The sequence below is a fragment of the Scleropages formosus genome, chromosome 14 (assembly GCF_900964775.1).
Source record: "Scleropages formosus chromosome 14, fSclFor1.1, whole genome shotgun sequence".
Taxonomy (NCBI): Eukaryota; Metazoa; Chordata; class Actinopteri; order Osteoglossiformes; family Osteoglossidae; genus Scleropages; species Scleropages formosus.
This window is the reverse complement of record NC_041819.1, coordinates 22936207-22953069: the sequence shown is the minus strand read 5'-3', so window position 1 is coordinate 22953069 and position 16863 is coordinate 22936207. Positions and strand designations below refer to the sequence as shown.

The window sequence follows — 16863 nt, the reverse complement described above, 5'->3', positions numbered from 1 at the left end:
CACTTCGTGTCCTCGTACCGTGCTTACACACTACGGAAAGTTAAAAATGAGAGGAGGAGCGTACCCATTCTTTTCAGCCACTGCTGAGTGCAATCGCTGACAACACACCCTCAAAGTCAAGGTTTACGTAGAAAGTGAAGCGCGTGTGAGGTGAGATAAGATACTGAATAATGTGAAGTAATCGCAGGAAGCTCGAAGCATTGGGTCAGTCTTCCCGACGGAAAAGTTCGGTGGGTGCGAGGGTGGATTTGCTGTGGTGCTCAGGCCAAATTGCCGGTCCATCGCCGCTTTTATTCGAACGTTCACATCCGGGTGACCTTGTCACCGACGTTGTTGCCGTTCTCGTCGCCCCGGAAGCCTCCGTTCTCCACAGCGTGCACCTCTTTGTCCTCTGGGGTTGACGTCCTGATGGCACTGCGCTGACAACGGCGCTTATACACCTGGTAACCTGCAGGTGGGACACATGCGTTCAGCAGCCATCTCTGCGTTTGCTGCACCTCAACCTCTCTGTTCCCTTTTCGGAAGACAATTCCGTAAAGGCTCATTAACTTCACGTAAAACTATAAAATCTGGCTAACGGGTAAGGTGAATATTTATAAATCCTGGATACACACACACACACACACATTTTCAGAACCGCTCGTCCCATATGGGGTCACGGGGAACCGGAGCCTACCCGGTAACACAGGGCGTAAGGCCGGAGGGGGAGGGGACACACCCAGGACGGGACGCCAGTCCGTCGCAGGGCACCCCAAGCGGGACTTGAACCCCAGACCCACCGGAGAGCAGGACTGTGGTCCAACCCACTGCGCCACCACGCCCCCAAATCCTGGATAATAACTGCATTAATAAGTCATTAACTACATACACAGTCATTAACAATCATGGGTAAACAAAGTGAAATTAATAATACACACACACATTTTCAGAACCGCTAGTCCCATACGGGGTCACGGGGAACCGGAGCCTACCCGGCAACACGGGGCGTAAGGCCGGAGGGGGAGGGGACACACCCAGGACGGGACACCAGTCCGTCGCAAGGCACCCCAAGCGGGACTTGAACCCCAGACCCACCGGAGAGCAGGACTGTGGTTCAACCCACTGCGCCACCGCACCCCCGAAATTAATAATAAAAGGGTAAAAAAAAACATTCATGAATACAGTATAATGTCATATTGTCATAATGTCAATAATGTCGTACTGATACCAAAAGTGTCGCTATACACCTATAAGACGGCTTCGTCGTTCCACGTCAAGGCTAATGTCACCATTACATCATAACCCACCGTTCGAGTCGTCACCAACGACTAAATGCAGCCAAGACACAGCAGGCAGCTTTAATTTTACAATCAGCAGGTGAGGATTTTGCTAATTAATGAATGTTGAATGAAGGGGGCACTGTAATTTTTTCATTAAGCAATAGCACATGCTGTGACATTAATGATGCTGCATCACCTCCAACTGCTGCCATTGAATAGAAAACCTGGAATATGCTGTAGATGAGTGGGAATGAAAACATGAGCTCCAGGTCCTCTGGGCTGAAGGACAGTTGCACAATGGTGCTGCACAGCTGGGCGTTCTGGATGCCCGTCTCCAGGGCGATGGTGCGACACCTGCGAAAACAGGTAGACCACACATTAGGCTCAGGTGTGCGTAAGAGCCCTCGGATTCATACCGACACCCTCACGTACGCAGACTTCGCAGGTGCTGTGCCATTACATTTACTTATTAGACGATTTTATGCAAAGAATTATGTTATTCCTGTAATGTAACATAAATGTTTACATGTATCTCCAAAAAAAAATTTACTAGGAAGGTGATCGGAAATCGTGGATATTCTCACAAAGTTTCATGCAGCTACTGGTGTGATGAACATTGGTTCATATGGTGGAAAGTAACAAACTAACTGCACTTAAGAATCACACGTCTGTATCTAAGTGTCTCTTTTTGCTAATGTAATGAACATTGTATTTTCTATGAGATGTACGTCGCTTTGGAGAAAAGCATCTGCTAAATAAATAAATGTAAAGTGACTTAGAATGCTAACCTTCTTACAGCAATGTACTTTTTTTTAACTTTACATTTTCAGTGGAGCCACTTAGAGCAAGTTCCTTGCTCAAGGGTCCTACAACAGAATGTGGGATTTGAACCTAGGGACTTCAAGCCCAAATACGGTGACTCTAACCACTATATCACCTACTGGCTCATAGTGTTACACTGCCGGTTGCTGAAGTAGTTACCTGGCCCAGGGTTGGCCAACCATCCACGCTAGCAGGAAGCCCAGTGCAGAGCCCAGAATTGGGTACATGACACCAATGATCCACATGGAAGGAGCAATGTCCCAGGAAGACTGATACAAGATGCCACCCACCACTGCAATGAGGATGATGAGGAGGAAGCCCATGATGGATCCCACCTGCAGTTCCACACACACTGTTAGTCAACCATGGTTCCAAGAAAAACCTGCTTGGGATTTCTTTTTGAAGTCTTCCATCATAACTTCATTTTGATTCCTCCAGTTAAATCACGACAGGTAAAGCATATTGAGCTGGAAGTTCTGCTTCCACATGCACAGTACAGAAACTCTCAGACAGAAAGTCACATACGCTCATTCTTGAGGGCATGAAAGATAAACTTGTAGAGGTCTCACCTTGAGGACCTTCTTGGCCGTCTTGGGCCATCGGTACTTGATGTACATCCCAAAAGTAACTGGGATCAGGATTGAGGCCAAGGTGATTCCTGATTAGAGAAGACAGTCAGAATGTCAGGAAGACTTTCAGGGAAAAGCATCTAAAAGACAGAGCAGAAGTTGCTTTGGTTCATTAGTATGACCATTCCTGTTATGATTTAAGGTAACATTTGTATTCAGTGAGTATTAAGGCTACTTTCTTATAAAAGTACTCAAGCTGTGAAATGCTACCTGTGGTCAAGTACATCATCTATGTAGTATATTACCAGCAACGTGACATGAACACAGGTATATTGTAGGTAGATTAAGAAGTGAATGAACAGTCAGGGAAGGCTTTTTGCTGGTCAGTATCATTATTAATTCTGTATTGAATTTTTCTCCTTCAAATGTGACATCATCTCTCACCAGGATACTATCCTCTTATCTTATGTTAATATAATGTATATTAATATTCATTTAAATGACAATTATATGTTAAACAAATTATAATGTTAAGATACTTACAATTATTTACCTTTTTATACAGCTGGGTCATTTTACTGGAGCAATTAAGGGAAAGTACTTTGCTCAAGGGTACTACAGCTGGGGGTGGGATTCAAACCTGCAACCTTTGGGTGCAAAAGCTCTAACCACTACATTACCAGCTGTTCTATCTCCTACAGTTTTATGGTTTTAGTTTTAAAATAATTATTTGCATAACAGAAGAAACATGGAGCTGTTTTATTCAGTCAGTGACACTGAGAGGAAGAAAAATATATTGAGCAGCGAAGAGGAAGTTGATGCCGAGACGCAGCGTGCCAAGTTAACGTGTGGAAAAAAGCAAGTGTACCTATGCTGTCGTAGGGGATCTGGATGCTGCTACTGGAGGTCCATGCAGAGGTGTAGATGAACAGACACAGGGGCATCATGCCCATGGCCAGCATGGTGGAGCAGGTTGTCATGCTGATACTGATACACAATAAAAGACACAGCATTACACTCTTCATGACTGGTAGGGATCAATAAGTACACTACAGGTCCAGGAACTACAAGTTTCTACATAAAACTAGTTTTTTAAAAAAAATGATAAACTACATGTAGTTTTTCAGGCTGAATAACACTTTAATTACTAATTTAATTACTGCTGCTAGGAGAATATTTCTGTGTATAGTTTATGTTTATGTAACGGTTCATGAAGTGGTTCCATACTAAATATAAAGGGCATGATGCTGATTCAATGAGATTAAATACTTTTAACATTTTTAATCACCTATTATAGTGGGGGCACGAAAGTAGGTGAAAGAAGTTAGAGCAGTTGCCATGTTATCTGAAAGTCTCGGGTTAGAGTTCCTGCTCTCTTTGTAATAGCTGTGAATTACTCCTGTAGAAATACCACACTGTGCAAATTGGTAAATAATTGTGACACTATACATCGCCTTGAGTAAAGGTACCATCTGAATACAGGTGCTCCCCGATTTACGATGGGGTTACGTTCTGCAAAACCCATTGTAAGTCGAAAATGCATTTAATACACACCTCTGTGTGACAGACTGGGAGATGTGGATTACTGCCGCTGCCCAGCATTGCGAGAGAGTGCACACACACACACACACACAGTCTGAAAACACTTGTCCCGAGCGGGATTGCTGCAAACTAGAGGCTGGCCCGGCAACACGGGGCATAAGGCCGGAGGGAGGGGACACACCCAGGACGGGAAGCCGGTCCATCGCAAGGCACCCCAAGCAGGACTCGAGCCCCAGACCCACCAGAGAGCAAGACCTGGCCAAGCCCGCTGCCCCACCGCGCCCCCATCACGAAAGAGTATCGCACCGTATATCGCTTGCCCGGGAAAAATCAAAATTCAAAATTTGGAGCATGGTTTCTACTGAATGCGTATTTCCAGCTCACCACAATAAAGTCGAAAAAATCATTAGTCGAACCATTGTAATTCGGGGACCACCTGTAAAAGTTACAAGTTGTTTTAATTGCAGCAACGTTGCATAGGCTGTGCTTGGTCCGTCACATCTTTTACTTTGACAACGTGGTTCTTGGTCCAAAACGCTTCAAGAGCCCTTGACGTAGGTTAATTTTATTACAGCTACACAACTGACAGTTATGAAAACGACAGTGATATATCATAGAAGTTAGAATGACAGTATTCAACTTCACTTATTTTACAAAGTAGATTAGTTCATTCGGACGTTTGAACGAGCCCATCTGGACTTAATTTCAGACCCCTGAGACCCCTCCAGAACGTTGCTCTCACCTGAGGTCCATGTCACCGTCCAGCCAGTAGGCTAAGATGTTGGAATAAGAACCACCTGGACAGCAGCCCATGATGATGACGACCACAGCCTGCACTGGCAGCACGTTGAAGGCCATCGACAGGGCGAAGGCTGTGAAGGGCATAATGCCGAACTGGCAGAGGAAGCCCACTGAAATGCCCCAGGGTCGCCTGATGTGTCCCCATAGCTTCATGACCTCCACGTTGCAGCCCATGGCGAACATGACCAGTCCCAGCATGACCGCCATGACTGTGCTCATAGACACACCCAGTATGTAGTTGAAATTGCTGGCCAACACCAGGCAGGAGGTACCGCTGCACAGCGTGGCATTTGGGGGGCAGACTCCATCGACAGCTGTCGTTGAGTTGGGGAAGAGCGTGGGTGCAGACATGTTCAGATGATGAGGATGTACTAGCTGGACCTGTTGTTCCAAAGGGGATTTAGACAAGTGGTTAGTCTCAAATCCTTCCGGCAAAAGTGTGTCCCCTCCACACAAGCGCCGTGGTGCTGAGGTTTCTCGACTCCGTCTCAACAGACTCCGGTGCCCACAATTTTAAGTCATGCGAGAGTCTTCTTGCCTCACATTTGCCCCTTATACAGATCCACCCACAATTAAAACAATAAATACACGAAGTAAACATTAACTTGTACGTAGACTTTTACGAGGCCGCTGCTGAAAAAGTTATTTCATTATTTTAGTGTCACGTACAACAAGTGACAGCAATCCAACAGCCCCTCCTTTCCCTTTTACCTCTCGGCCTTGACTTTTATTGTCCTCCACTAGATCTGAGCTGAATGATCCGAGGCCCAAGGTCACCTCAGTGTCGCCAAAGAACAAGGAACTAAGTGTCACCAAAGAACGGAAAAGTGTAATATAAAAAAAAAAAAAAAAAAGAAAAGAAAAAAGATCATTCTTTGCCCACCAAAGCAATCAAACAACTTCACAGAGAGCCTGGTGTTCAGAGGCGAAAAGCGACGTCTTATGACCTGTGGGAGCCTGTTTAAAGTTTAAAGAGTCCACATGAATGGGCTGGTTTTGATAGGTGGAATAAAGTATAAGATCACACTTCCACTAAAGCATTCTATTATTTAACAACAGGAATGGCAGCTGAACCAGTTACATCAACACTTAGTGGCCGTATGCAATTGAAGAGCTAAAGAACATCAAGGCAATTAGTCCAAGTCTTGGCTTTCACTTTTATTGGAAAAATTGCTTGGAACATAGTCAGAATTTTCCACTCTTCAAAGAAACATATTTACAGGATAAAATGACAAACACAGATGGATTAAGACTGAGTTCAACAATTCCAGCCTTCAAGAATCCACATGTACTACAGTATAAATTACAGTAATCATGCGATTTAAATCTGAAACCCCAGGGAAGGGTTTTACAATGAAACAGGCACTTCATCAAGTGCTGACCACCAGAGGTCAGAGCGATGCTGAAACAGCCTCAGGTCTAGAGCTGCTCTGCTCGGGTCCAAGCAGTGTGAAGCGCCTGCATGGAAGGTCAGCTGCCTTTGGCATCGCTCATCAGGGCAATGTTCCCCGTCACGTGGGCGATGAAACAGCGAAGCAGATGGACCCCTGAGAACTGGGTGGAGCTGTCAGTTACGCAGAGACAAAGTCATCATAGACAGAATAAACACTGGATACAAAGAAAACAAATGGCTTTTCTACAGGATGTCATGCAAACAACAGGCAGTTAGTTACACATACTAAGTTATACTATTTCAAAGATGGGCGACAGTAGTTTTTCTGCACTATTCTGCGTGAAATGAAGCAGAAAAAGGTAGGAGTCACAGTTCAAATTTGGCCCTAGCTGGCTAGCAGGATGTGTTGTGGTTATGGTGGTTCTCTTTCAGTCTGAAGGTCCCTTAACTCCCCACTGCTTTTCTACCCTTCGTCAAGGTATTGGTCAAGGGATTTGCCCTGAATTGGTGCAATAAAAATACCCTGCTGTATAGATGGGAGAATCACTGGTGCTTGTCTGACAAGAGTCACTATGGACACTAATAATACTGGATGTAAACATGTGCGCAGTGTCCCCCAGTGATGGATCACTGCCCTCACATGAGAGCAGAGGACAAAGTTCTGACCACTGTTTTCTCAAGCAAGCAGATCCACAGTCCAATATTCTGCAGAATATGAAAGCCACAGATCCACACAGTAAGTATGAATGCTGGTGTGTGTGGGGCAATCATTAATCGTCCTATACATAGATCTGCTGTTTGTGAGAATTAGATGTATATTTTATAAGGCTAGCACAGCTGGAATGGTGACAGCGACCTCAGGTAAGAGCAGGTTTCTGCAGGCATCTATAGTTCCACTGCCCTCATTAACTAATCTTTTCTAGGATCTCTGAGGCTCTGTCCGTCATGTGATTTTATTCAGTGTGTCATCTGAACTGTCCGTGTTTTTCTATGTTTTATAGTAGATATTCACATGTGCCTATGTGTATGAAAGAGAGGGGGTGTAACACGTGAGGTGCTTTCTGACCGCCGCGATTTTAATAACATCCGGTCCTCTTCATGCATGGCCACATTTCAGTCAAAGCCACTGACTTCCCATGGTTTTGACTATTTTTCTATCATTATTAGAAATGCAAGCGCTGTGTATGCGATGTAGCGGTAACAGGAAGTGCACATCATAAATAATACAGTGATCCATCCTGAAGGCAGACTTGGAGCGCAGTCACAAGATAGAAAGTGTGTGTAACACACACTAATACACATCTACATGATGTGTTTTGCAACACCCAGTGTGTTACAGAATGGCACAAAACAGTTGTTTCAGCACTGACCTGACCAGGAAAGGCTGTGGGTAACAGCAGGCAGTGTGCCTCTTGATGACTTCCTGCACCTGCAGAAGGTTAGTCAACAGCACCCCCTTCCTGCCTTTATCAATCTTTGTCAGCACGATCTGCAACAAAGAACATGAGGGAGAAAGCTTGCTGGAGGCCCTTGAGTTGAGTTTCTTGAGAAACAGTGGTGTTCCTGCCATCTTCAGGTCCAGCTGAGAAAGTACAGCCACACAGCCAGGCTCTCCTAGGAACAGGCCTCTATTTACCACAACCTGGACATTTCTGGTTATCAGAAGTAATTTATTACCACATAGTATGAACAAACAAAGGCTGAAGATGTTAAAGAAATTAACATCTGAATGCGATGCTACTACTCACCACAAAAGGAAGCCCAAATTCGTCGCTCATCTCCATGGCAACCCTGTCTGCTTCCTGTATTCCCACAGATCCGTCCACCAACAGGAAGGTCCTCACCAGACTGGACAGATGCAGCAACAACAGCGTGTTACACATAACTCCACTGTGGCATACTGTTCCAACGTTACTCTACCTATTAAATGCGATTTCTCTCTTTGACTTCACCCCGTTACATTCCACTGAAACCAACTTGTCCACGATCAGTCTGACAGAAGCAGCTGCTGAAGGTAAATACTGAAGCGAGTGCACAAAGGCGGGAGTGTGATCACTTTATACTTTTTCCTGGTCTCCAGGTAGGACTCCACCATGTCCACAAAATCCGTGGGGGCTCTGTAGCCATATCCTGGCATGTCCACCAAGGTGAACGCCCTTCCCACCGTGAAGAAGTTCATCTTCTTTGTGTGACCCTAAAAACAAACGAACGAACACTAAGTAAAAATGATGGCTTGAGCCCTAAAGCGACCTGAAGATCTCTCACAAAGTCTCTACTCACTGGAGTCTTAGAGACCCTGACCTCCACACTGGGGGCGAGGGAGAACAGAGCCCTGATGAGCGACGACTTGCCCACGTTGCTCCTCCCGAGGAAACACACCTGGGGAAGACAGCAGTTGTGTGTCTCTACTTAATTATCTCACTCTATAGGTTACAATTTGACACATCTACCCTTTTAAACACATGGAAAACTGCTTTCTTAAAGATACAAACTTGTAACCTGTTGGGTAAAACTTGTGTTACCATAACCTGCAGAGCTACCTGGTGCCCGCCTTCAGTGGCAAATGCACCTTTTACTGAAATTGGAGCTTTTTCAGATGGTTCATTCAGGCAGTACCATGGTTAGAGCTACCGCCTCGTGGTTAAGGATCCAAGTTTGAACCCCTGCTCCCCTTAAGTAAGGTACTTACCCACAATCAGTACAGAGAGAAAGAAAAAAAAAAAAAAACCAAGTTGTATAAATTTCATAATTCAGTAGATTAACACACTGAGTCACTGAAGAAAAGAAAAAAAAGTCAGCTAAGTTAATAAATATTTATGGGAGTGTGGTACAGTTGTACCCTTGAAAGAGATAATTAACTTAAACTGTTAAAGTAAATTAAGCATAAAACTGAGCTGTGTGAGCTGCTCTGGAAAAAACTGTGGTAAGCAACTTAAAGAGCAGCTTCAGTATTAAAATGAATTAAATTAAAATAATTTGACAAACTAACAAAACTTGTCACACAGCATAAGATCCCCATTAGAGATTAGCCGTGTTGTGTTAAAAAGGTCACCTTGGGGTGTGATCATGTGTCCAGGATCTAGAAACCAACAGGTATCTTTTTCTTTCCCTTTAATGAGTCTCAGAATCTCAGCTCACAAACATCAGTGTTGCTAAGGAAGATTTTACCCTCCATTGTGGTTACAGAAACAAATCTGCCAGCTGATTCTCCTCCAGCTAGATGGAGCTCACCCACAGATACCCCAGCGGTACACCTGACCCGTACGGCCCTAAGAGGAAACGTACTGGTTTGATTGTCTTACTTTGAAAAGGACGATATTGCAAGAGATGCAGTGAAGAAACACAATGTCACCCATGAAGGTTCCTGTCTGCCAGGGTCCTACAAAGATGCAATTTCAGTGCTGTGTCCACAGCTTTAGCCCAACACAACATGTATGGGGTGCTGAGTCTCCAGCCTGACCCACATGTCTCCAGCAGGGAAAGTTAAACCTGTGTAAATCTTGGAAGGCCCAACACTGAATTGTGTCTAACACCATCTCCCTGGTGCCTCTTCTTCATATCACAACAGTATTGGCCGCTCAATAACTGTTCTCATAATCAAGGCCCTTGTAAAGTAGTTCCAAGTCATAAAACGCTTCCCTCCACAGGCCAACAAAGACGTTAGCTTTAAATCAAGTAAAGCTTTAAAACTCACAATTTAGCACTGCATCCAGCCACAAAGCTTCTATCACAGCGATAAATCCAAGAGCCGTTTCAATAAGAGCTGTACTACTGGTGTTTATGGGTCATGCTCTCGGGGGAAAAACTGACCACACAGAGGAAAAGGGCTGGTGCTGAACGCCTAGATGCATGAATGTATTCTGTCCATCATCCAATATCAGTTACCATTTGTCCACTGCAGGGTCACAGTGGCCTGGGGCCTATCCAGGAGGCGCATGGCGTGAGGCAGGGTACACCCTGGGCAGGACACCAGTCACTCATCTGAAGCTTGTCTTTTGCTTGGAACCTTAGAAAAGAGGCAGGGGTACAGCCCCAGACTCGTCGCGGGTACCATGATCAGGCACAAAGAACTCGGTTTTATACGAGGGCACCACAAAGTCATCGGCAGGAAGCGTAAATGCCGTGGAGGGCTCGAATTTATGGAGTGGTGGGCCACTTTAACGATGGGTTTAATTACCATGACTTCATAAACCTGCAGCGGGGGTGGCGGAGCCTTACTTCAGGCTGGCTTATCAGCGGGACGTGGTCCATCCTCACGGCCGAGGAGAAGTAATCAATCTTGTGTTTAGGAGATGGGGTGAAGAGCTTCTCGGCCCTGGCGATGTCTTCGGCGCTGGGCCGGAACAGCTGGAGGTTGATGTCACCTGCTCCCCTGACCAGCTCGCCCTCCAGAGCAGCCAGGGGGAAGAGCAAGTCCTGGAGTTTCTTCTCCGGCAGCCTGGAGGCCTCCTGGAACGAGGCCAGCTTGTGAGTCACTCGCCAGGGAACGGTCCCGAACAGAACCACGGGTCTCAGCAGGGAGTGCGCCTTTGTCACAATCATCTTGCTGGGCTCTGCTCATTCAGGGCTTCCTGAAGTGCAGAACAGGGCAAAGGTGTGAGCAGTGTGGGGACAACAGGTGGCGTAGTGGCTAAAGTTGTCACCGGAAATCATAGGAGTTTGACTTAAATCCCACCGCTCAGTGGTAAACCTTTGAGTGAGGTACTTATCCTAAGATGCTGCCTTAAAAATTACACAGGCACATAAATGGACAGCTGGTAGGATAGTGGTTATAGCTCCTCCCTTTGGACCCAAAGGTCATAGGTTTGAGTCTCACCTCCAGCTGTAGTAGCCTTGAGCAAGGTATTTACCCTAAATTAGTCCAATAAAATAACCTAAATGGGTAAATAATTGTAAGCTGCTCTAGAGAAAAGCACCTGCTGGAGGAATATATATAAATTCCTGTCAATATCTTCCTAGATAAACCTCAGACTAAGTTGCTCTGAAAAAGCATTAGTGCAATGAATCAACAAAAATCTGTTAATAGAAAAACAAGTGCTGCATGTGTTTGTGTGGGTTGATTGGAGCTCCTGCTCACATCCACAGCTGATTGCAAATCATTCCAAATTATAAAGAAATTATACTAAGGGTGCGAAAAAAAAAACACCCTGACTGCTGAAAGCCAAGGGATGGAGGAGATTGTTTGTTTGTTTTTGCTGTTTGTGTTATTTAAACCTCAGACACAGGCTATGACTTTGGCAGATAAAGCAGTGGTTTTGATCAAATTATAGCCTTACTATAGTAATACTGTAAGCCACAGTGGTAAAGGTGATGCATTGCAGGACACTCAGCAGCTGTACCACACCTGAGGACTGTGATCTCGTACCAAGACTGATCGAAGAGTGAGGATGTGGTTTAAAAAAAAAAAAAGGAAAAACCACTGTGCACTGCAGTGTTGAGATCAAGGTACTGACCCCAAGCTGACAAGGTAAAAATGACTCTGCTGTAAAAGGGTAACTCACTGCAAGTAGCTTGGTCTAAAAACCTAAAATTAAGTAACTTTAGAGCAAACTTCAGCTAAATCCAGTAATAAAATTCATTATTAGTTATTATAATAATAATAATAATAATAATAATAATATGGTTTCTGGGTGACTTCCTGTGTGTCCCCCTAAAAAGTTACCGACGCTGCCGTGTTTCAATGCACTGACTGTGCAATTGTAATTTAAATATGTTGTAAGCTTTGTACAGACTACAGCCTTAGCTTTTCGACCCATGAGGTGTAAAATATTTAATTAGTGTAAAACTAAACTGGTAAGGAACTTAATTGTTTCCCCCCTCTCGGCTCGCAGCGACTGGTTCAGTATCCGACGTCGTCGTCTTCGCAGCGCAAAAAAAAAAAAAAAAAAACACGCACAAACAAAAAAACTCAACAGCAACAACAAAAAAAAAAAAAAAACACAAACAAATGAGATATCTGATAGCTTACCCAGAGACAAAGCATGAAAAATTAAAACCATTATTCATCATTTACCGCTCATCATCCATAACCTTAAATCCTTCAGTGACGTCACGTCTCGAGCGCAGCGTTACACTTTTATCCGTCCCGCTGCCACAAGGGGCGCTTAAATAGTACCGGGCTATATGTGCGCTTTTGTTTTCTTTTTTTTTTTTTTTTTTTTTTTTTTAAATAGTTTTCCAATTCAGTTTTCTGGAACAACTTTTTTAAAAAAAAAAAAAAAGCTCCAAGGTGCTATAATAATCCATGTGCAGATCTAGAGAGAATAACAGTACAAGACAGAGATGGACATTCATTACCATAACAAAACAGAATTTACCATCTAGCACACTTGGGAACCTCTTTACCTTGTCCCCAGGCACTTTACACCTATGTTTGCATTTTATTATGTTTGCATATTAATGACTTGAGCAGTTTAAAGTTTTACATTCTACCGTTTATGCATCTGGATACTTAAACTGAAGAAATACTAATACAGCAATGCAAAAAAGTGAAGCTTCACTCTAGTCAACAGTGCTGTATAAAAACCCTACAAGGTCATAAATACATCAATTTGCAACAATTTAATGAGGTTTCTATGTAATATATCAATATATCATTTTCCTTTAGGGCATTCTTGATTCTTGGTTGATGGTGAAGCAGCACCGTCTGCACCCCAGCGGGTGACTGACTCTGTGCTCCGCACCTTGACAGTGGTGGTACACAGTGGACGTTTTACACGTTCCCTCACACGCAGCGAGTCGACGTTGCGCACGACGTAGGTTCACATCGGAAAAGTGCGCCGGCATGCATTCCCATCGCGAAAAACAGGCACGTCTCTCATGGAGATGTAAAATACCAGGTGCTCAAGCATCTTCTGGTCCTGTGCAGGCCTCCTTTACAGACACCAGTTTATTAATTTGCCAAATTAAGTGCTTATGAATTTTGAGCAGAACACGATGTCCTCAGAGGACGGGTGTTCAGACAACGGTGATCGCTGGGACGCCACGTCGGTAGAGGCGGAGTTTGGATCCCACCTTCCCGTTGAGTCACTGTGTGGCCTCCGTGACTTTTTCCCGCTTGTTAGACTCTACTCGCGATGAAAAATGATTGGAAATAAATTGACAGGTAATTTATAGTGACACTTAAAGCAAGGCTAATCCCGTCTGGCAGCCGCGCAGCTCTTGCCGGTGATGAACGGGAATCCAGAGCACCTCCTTGAGCATTTCATAATACGTGCGTAATAAGACTTGTACATAAAATTTGCCCATGCTATCAAAAGAAGAGGGGTTTTGTTTATTAAGTGCATAGTTCTGGGTGCTTTATAACTCATTCTTCAACCCTATCGAGCAGGATTAGTCCCTTTGAAATGGGATTATGATTTCATGAGCTGACCCGAACGTTGCCAAGCGTTCGTCGCCATCCTTGATATCACCGAGCGGTACTGTGGCGTCAACTTGTCATCCTTGGCTCATGAAACAGGCTTTCCTTTGAGCTCCTGTTTCAGTGCTCCTGGAAAGTGTCAGTTAATTTTTGTCAGGCACTTGCATATTTGCTTTGACTGGTTATCTTGCGAAATAATTCAGCCTTGAGTCTAAAAATGACGGTTAAAAAGTGGAGTAGCTGAGGAGAGCTGGCCAGTAGATGGCAGTACGACATCTGAAGGGCCTCCATAATGATCCCTCCCTCGGGTCACGGAGACTCGGCCTTTCCTGGTCGGTTCAGCGGTTTAGTTTTGGCTCCAAAGTTAAACACAAGTGTAATCTTTGCTTTCATTTACCTAGATGGTTAATGTAACTGCTAGTTTACACCTTATCGAAAGAAATAGCAGTTAAGTGGGGATCTCGCACCCGGGGCTCTGAGGCACTCCACTAAAAGAGCCGCCCTTAAGACGAAAGATTAATCGTACGCACCGAAGGACGCGTATTTCAGGGTCTACAAGTAGATTTTGAAGAGGCATTTGTGGGAAAATGTGACGGAGGACAGCATGAGACAGAAAGTGACAGCCCAGGGGGTTCTCGGCCCGCTCAATAATACCGAAGATGAAATGGCAGACCGATCAATCTCCGGCAAGCAGACGCCAATTGTGGCCCTGTGATGGCGTTTTTATCTCTGCGGGGCACTTATCAATAATGATGATATAAATCATAAAACAAAACGATTCCCCTCGTGCTGCCCCCCCCCGGGTTCCCTCCTGTCTTTGGTGTTGCTCTCCTTGCTTCTGATCGAGAGATGGGGAAAGGGCCCAGCTGCAGGCGTCGGGTTCGGGTAGGGAAGGGGGGTGGGGGTCAGAGGTCACATGGCGCCACACTGCTCACCCACCTCGCCCTGCTGGCTCTCGTCGCTAACCTGACGTTGAATTATTGCCCATCTGACCTCCGGCGCCCCCTCCGAGTCTATTAACACATTCATTTGCATGTTAACCAGCGTGGCTGTCTGTCGCCCACCCCCCTCGGGCGTTGTCACGGAGACAGTGAACGTGCGAGTTGCCTTGCTCTCCGTTGTGTCGAGTGATGCTTGGAAAAAGTTTGTCAGAAGTGACTAAGACGAGTCAGAAGGTCAGACGTTTGCGCCAACCCCCCCCCCACGAACATGCCTTCCCTCCAAAATCCGCCTGTCATCGTTTTTTGTCATGAAAAATATGCGGGGGCCTGTTGCCGCCTCCTCGATCCGGCAGCCTGACACCGCCGCTCCCCACCAGCCCCCCTCGGCCTTCTTTATCCCTTGCCTATTACAAGTGACAGAGCATACCTGAACCTCTAAATTACTCTGCCTTACAGCGGTAATGCTCAATAATCTCGTTTTGCAAGGATAGAAAGGGCCTGTGTGTGTGTACGTGAGTGTGTGTGTTGGCGGGGGGTGCGAAAGCCCCGAGAGACGAGACAGAATGAATCCGGTGCCTGAATTCTATCACAAAAAAAAGAAAACCACCTTCAGAGTTGTACGACAGCCAAAGCCGGGCTCTGCTCGGAAAGGGGGTTAAATCAAGAAATGAAGCGCCCCGCGCGACGCTTTTCGCGCCGGCGGCCGCCCCTCTCCGGTCTCCCCTTGTTTTTCCAAACCATCCGCCTTAAAAACAACATAAATATTTAGCCAGGTAGTGTGCGGAGGATATTAGAGTGCTAGAGCCCAGTGGTCAGGATATCGATTTTGCCTTTGCTGCCAAGAGCTCCAGCCTCTCAGCATCAACACTTAGCTTTCTGTGTGGGGGGGCACCTTGAGTCTGTAAACAATGTACATCAATGCAGCTAAAGATGCATTTGAGTGAGAGAGTGGGATAATGCCCCCCTGCCTGCTCTGAGGGGCCCATATGATACAGGTAAACACACACACTCACTCACCTAGGAGCTTTTCTGGTACCATAAATTGTTATACCATTCAGTTAAATCCTTGCCATGCACTCACACCAGTCCTTGCATCTAAGGATGTGTGGATGTGAACAACTGCAGAGTATTTTTCACCAGTCAAAAGTTTGAGCACACATGGTCAACCTGGGCAGCACCTCTATGGGAGGAGCTGGACAGGAGAGTGAAAGCAAAGCAATGCGAAGGCATCCTACAGCTATGGGACCTGCTGCAGAAGAGCTGGGGAGACACAGGGCCTCATCTCCTGAGCAAACCTGTCAACCAAACAGCTGGTGAACAAAAGCCAATTTCCTGCACCGAAAAATCACTCTACACTTTTACTGTAGTATCAGATCACTGTACATCTGAGTGATGAAAGGAACATGATAATAAAAAAGTCATCCTGACCAAGATGGTAACTAATACTAATAAGCAGCCACTAAACAAAAAGTAAACCCTTTTCATAATGCTCATTAATAACTATCTCTTATCTGACACTTCTCTCCAGAGCGATTTACATTGCTTTACCTGTTTAGACAGCACAGTAATTTTTACTGTATCAATTAAAGGTAAGTACCTTAAACTGGGGTACTGCAGGAGGTGGGCTTTCAACCTGGGTCCTCTAAGGGAAGCTCTAACCAGTACTCCACCTGCTGCCCTGTGTACTGTACTGCAGCTGCTGTCTACCAGGCCATCCCCACCATCCCCCATCATGAGGGGATCCCTGTAATTTTCCTCCAGTTCTGTCTCCTACAACAGCTGCTCAGATCTGGAACTCAGTCCATATCCATCTCTGGGAGCAGTAATCTTGGGGACCTTCTCTGGACCCCCCCTGAAGAGCTGAGCTACTCCCCCCCTGAACATGCCTGATTTATACCTTCCCTCCCTGCTCTCTCCAGTGCCCCCGGGGTCAGCGAGATGCTCGGCGCGCAGCGTTAATCCTCGAGCAGACGGTTGCCGTGCCGACGCGATGGTGTAACTGCAGATTCCAGTGTGTAAGCCTGGGCGTGAGTGAAGGCGGACCCCCCCCACTCAGCCTCATATCGTCCATCTCCGGTGATCAAGGAGAAGCTGGATGAACAAATCTCACCCCCAGACGTTTCTGCTGCAGAAAGGAAAGAAAAAAAATGAGTTATAATCACAAGATTAGACCCAT

General features: G+C 45.5%; 2 protein-coding genes across 7 annotated transcripts; both read right to left on the bottom strand.

Moving 5' to 3' along the window:
• Nucleotides 1-227: 227 nt before the first annotated feature.
• Nucleotides 228-5811, bottom strand: slc10a2 (solute carrier family 10 member 2). Its single transcript, XM_018743066.2, has 7 exons — nt 5705-5811; nt 4935-5374; nt 3519-3637; nt 2651-2739; nt 2241-2416; nt 1456-1613; nt 228-448 (listed from the first exon to the last, which is right to left on the bottom strand). The coding sequence occupies exons 2-7, from the start codon at nt 5342-5344 to the stop codon at nt 303-305; spliced, it is 1098 nt and encodes a 365-aa protein (XP_018598582.2). The 5' UTR covers nt 5345-5374; nt 5705-5811; the 3' UTR covers nt 228-302.
• A 121-nt stretch (nt 5812-5932) lies between these two features.
• On the bottom strand, nt 5933-16604 carry gtpbp8 (GTP binding protein 8). 6 transcript variants are annotated; one of them, XM_018743071.2, is made up of 7 exons: nt 16585-16604; nt 10605-10957; nt 8667-8765; nt 8450-8580; nt 8135-8234; nt 7757-7875; nt 5933-6557 (listed from the first exon to the last, which is right to left on the bottom strand). In XM_018743071.2, exons 2-7 carry the CDS (start codon nt 10926-10928, stop codon nt 6464-6466), a joined length of 867 nt encoding a protein of 288 aa, XP_018598587.2. In that variant the 5' UTR covers nt 10929-10957; nt 16585-16604; the 3' UTR covers nt 5933-6463. The 6 variants fall into 6 exon arrangements, with proteins under 6 accessions (XP_018598587.2, XP_018598585.2, XP_018598586.2 ...); XM_018743069.2 differs by lacking the exon at nt 16585-16604 and adding an exon at nt 12400-12474; XM_018743070.2 differs by lacking the exon at nt 16585-16604 and adding an exon at nt 12417-12453.
• Nucleotides 16605-16863: the final 259 nt, after the last annotated feature.